The sequence below is a fragment of the Pinus tabuliformis genome, chromosome 8, assembly GCF_031772625.1.
Source record: "Pinus tabuliformis cultivar Carrire ecotype Pingquan chromosome 8, CPIR1, whole genome shotgun sequence".
Taxonomy (NCBI): domain Eukaryota; kingdom Viridiplantae; phylum Streptophyta; class Pinopsida; order Pinales; family Pinaceae; genus Pinus; species Pinus tabuliformis.
In genome coordinates this window covers 340,269,762-340,271,568 of record NC_142294.1, presented here as the reverse complement: position 1 = coordinate 340,271,568, position 1,807 = coordinate 340,269,762, and the positions used below count along the sequence as shown (strand labels likewise).

At 40.7% G+C, this 1,807-nt stretch overlaps 1 protein-coding gene across 1 annotated transcript; it reads right to left on the bottom strand.

Moving 5' to 3' along the window:
* Positions 1-414: 414 nt before the first annotated feature.
* LOC149235528 (putative pectinesterase 11) lies at positions 415-1,437 on the bottom strand. The gene is made up of 4 exons (XM_089368578.1): positions 1,358-1,437; positions 1,002-1,173; positions 730-918; positions 415-630 (listed from the first exon to the last, which is right to left on the bottom strand). The coding sequence occupies exons 1-4, from the start codon at positions 1,435-1,437 to the stop codon at positions 415-417; spliced, it is 657 nt and encodes a 218-aa protein (XP_089224704.1).
* Positions 1,438-1,807: the final 370 nt, after the last annotated feature.

Here is a 1,807-nt window from a genome sequence, read left to right as displayed (position 1 = left end):
CTCTTATTGCTTGAGACTCGAGCAGCGTATGAAACTCAACGTGTCAAGAAACGAGGGAATTGTTAGCACGAAGAGAATTACAGACTGACGTTTTAGCCATTTAGTGGAACCAAATTAGCAGATCTCTACAGGCCCTTTGCCATATTTTTGATCCAATTCTGCTCATCAATGAAACTGCTACTTAAAAACGGCGCAGCCTCCTCATCACTGAGTTCACGCCACCATGAGACTCTTCGTTTATTAGTTGCACCATGTCCAGAACATTTGTACAGCCGATAATACACAGTTCTGCACATAGAAACGGAAGAGCGATCATGTTGTTAGAATATGATTCTGATAGTCCATGCATAGATCCAAGCATTACATTTGCTTTGTTGGGATAGTAAAGGCCTACGATTCTCTGGAAGGATCCTTTCAATTATCCCATCCTTCTGGGAAGATAATGTCAGCAATGTAAGTGTAAGCAAATACTACTCTCGAGTAACGTCCCCATGCCTTGCCGAGGTACATTAGTCCACGACCGGTAATGATATAATTTAGAAAGGTGGAGCCAGTGTTTCTACCCGGAGAGCATCTGCTTTGAGCTGTAATTGCGCCATTTAGCTCAGGATTCGTATGCAAACGACATTTCTAAGAGTACATAACCACCAGAGTTGTTTATCAGCTCTAAACCATGACAAAGCAAAACAATGAAAAACATTCTGCATGATCTGCAGTCAGTGAGTTTACGTCATAGAAATATTGTCGATCACCACATATGAAGTTGGCGGCACCTTCGATGAAACAACTTCTAAAGTAATGCCTCCTGCTCTCGTCCACCATAGTGTCTTGATACCCCAGAAATATGCATCCGTAAAAAGCACAACAATCTCCCAATATCCTCAGAGCCACAGCTTGATCGCCCGGACCATAAGAGTTCTGCACCAAAAATATGTACTTTTAAATAATGTCCAGTTTTAATAGGACATTATATATTATACTAGGATTTAATAGCAAAATACCTGGATTGTGATATATCTGGCCATGAAATCTGAAACAAACACAGACACCGTTGCGCTGTAAAATGTCCCTGCACTTGATTTAGCACTATCATTCCAAGTGATGACAGTATTGTTGGCACCCGAGCCACTCGGAACTATAAATGGCTTGTCTGCAGGAATCGTCACCTTCTCCCTGATCACATGAAGGCCACAACACTAAGTTTCTCATCCTAAAAGCCTCGTTTGTTGACAAAATTTAATGGAGAGATATATTGTTGAATCAAAACTATACAGAAAGGATCAGTCTTGTGACAAAATTATATCGTGAGAATCATATTCTCTTATGAAACTAATCAGCGGGTTCATTGGTTGCTCACTTATAAATGCTGGGTTTGACCTGAATTATGATCAACTGCATGTTATTCGCTGGAACCGCATTGATGGCATCCTTGACCATTGTAAAATGGCCGTTCCCTTCCTCCTTGGAAAGTTGAAACTACTATAACTCTGGCTACGCTCTTAAGTTTTCGAGACGATCTGCTATTCAACAATACCATGATATCCTTGTCTATATGGGTGTAGATATGAAGCGATGTCAAAAGCAAAGCGAAAAGAGTTACTCTCTTACAGTTAGACATCATGGATATATGAAAACAGTACGAGATCGAGGCAAACTGTGGAAGAAAGACCATATTATCACAGAAAACGCGTAGGTGGATAGGAACCGAAACACTTGCACTAGAACCCGACAGAAGATGGTATTTATATGAGCAGAAATCCAAGTATGATTTGAGTTTCATCTTAATTGCGGAGGCCCTTAAGGAAAC

Coding starts and splice junctions, on each gene's coding strand:
- LOC149235528 (XM_089368578.1), bottom strand. CDS start 1,437: ATGGTCAAGGATGCCATCAATGCGGTTCCAGCGAATAACATGCAGTTG. Junction 919..1,001: donor CCAGATATATCACAATCCAG/GTATTTTGCTAT, acceptor TTTTTGGTGCAG/AACTCTTATGGTCCGGGCGA. Junction 631..729: donor ATCGACAATATTTCTATGAC/GTAAACTCACTG, acceptor ATGTACTCTTAG/AAATGTCGTTTGCATACGAA.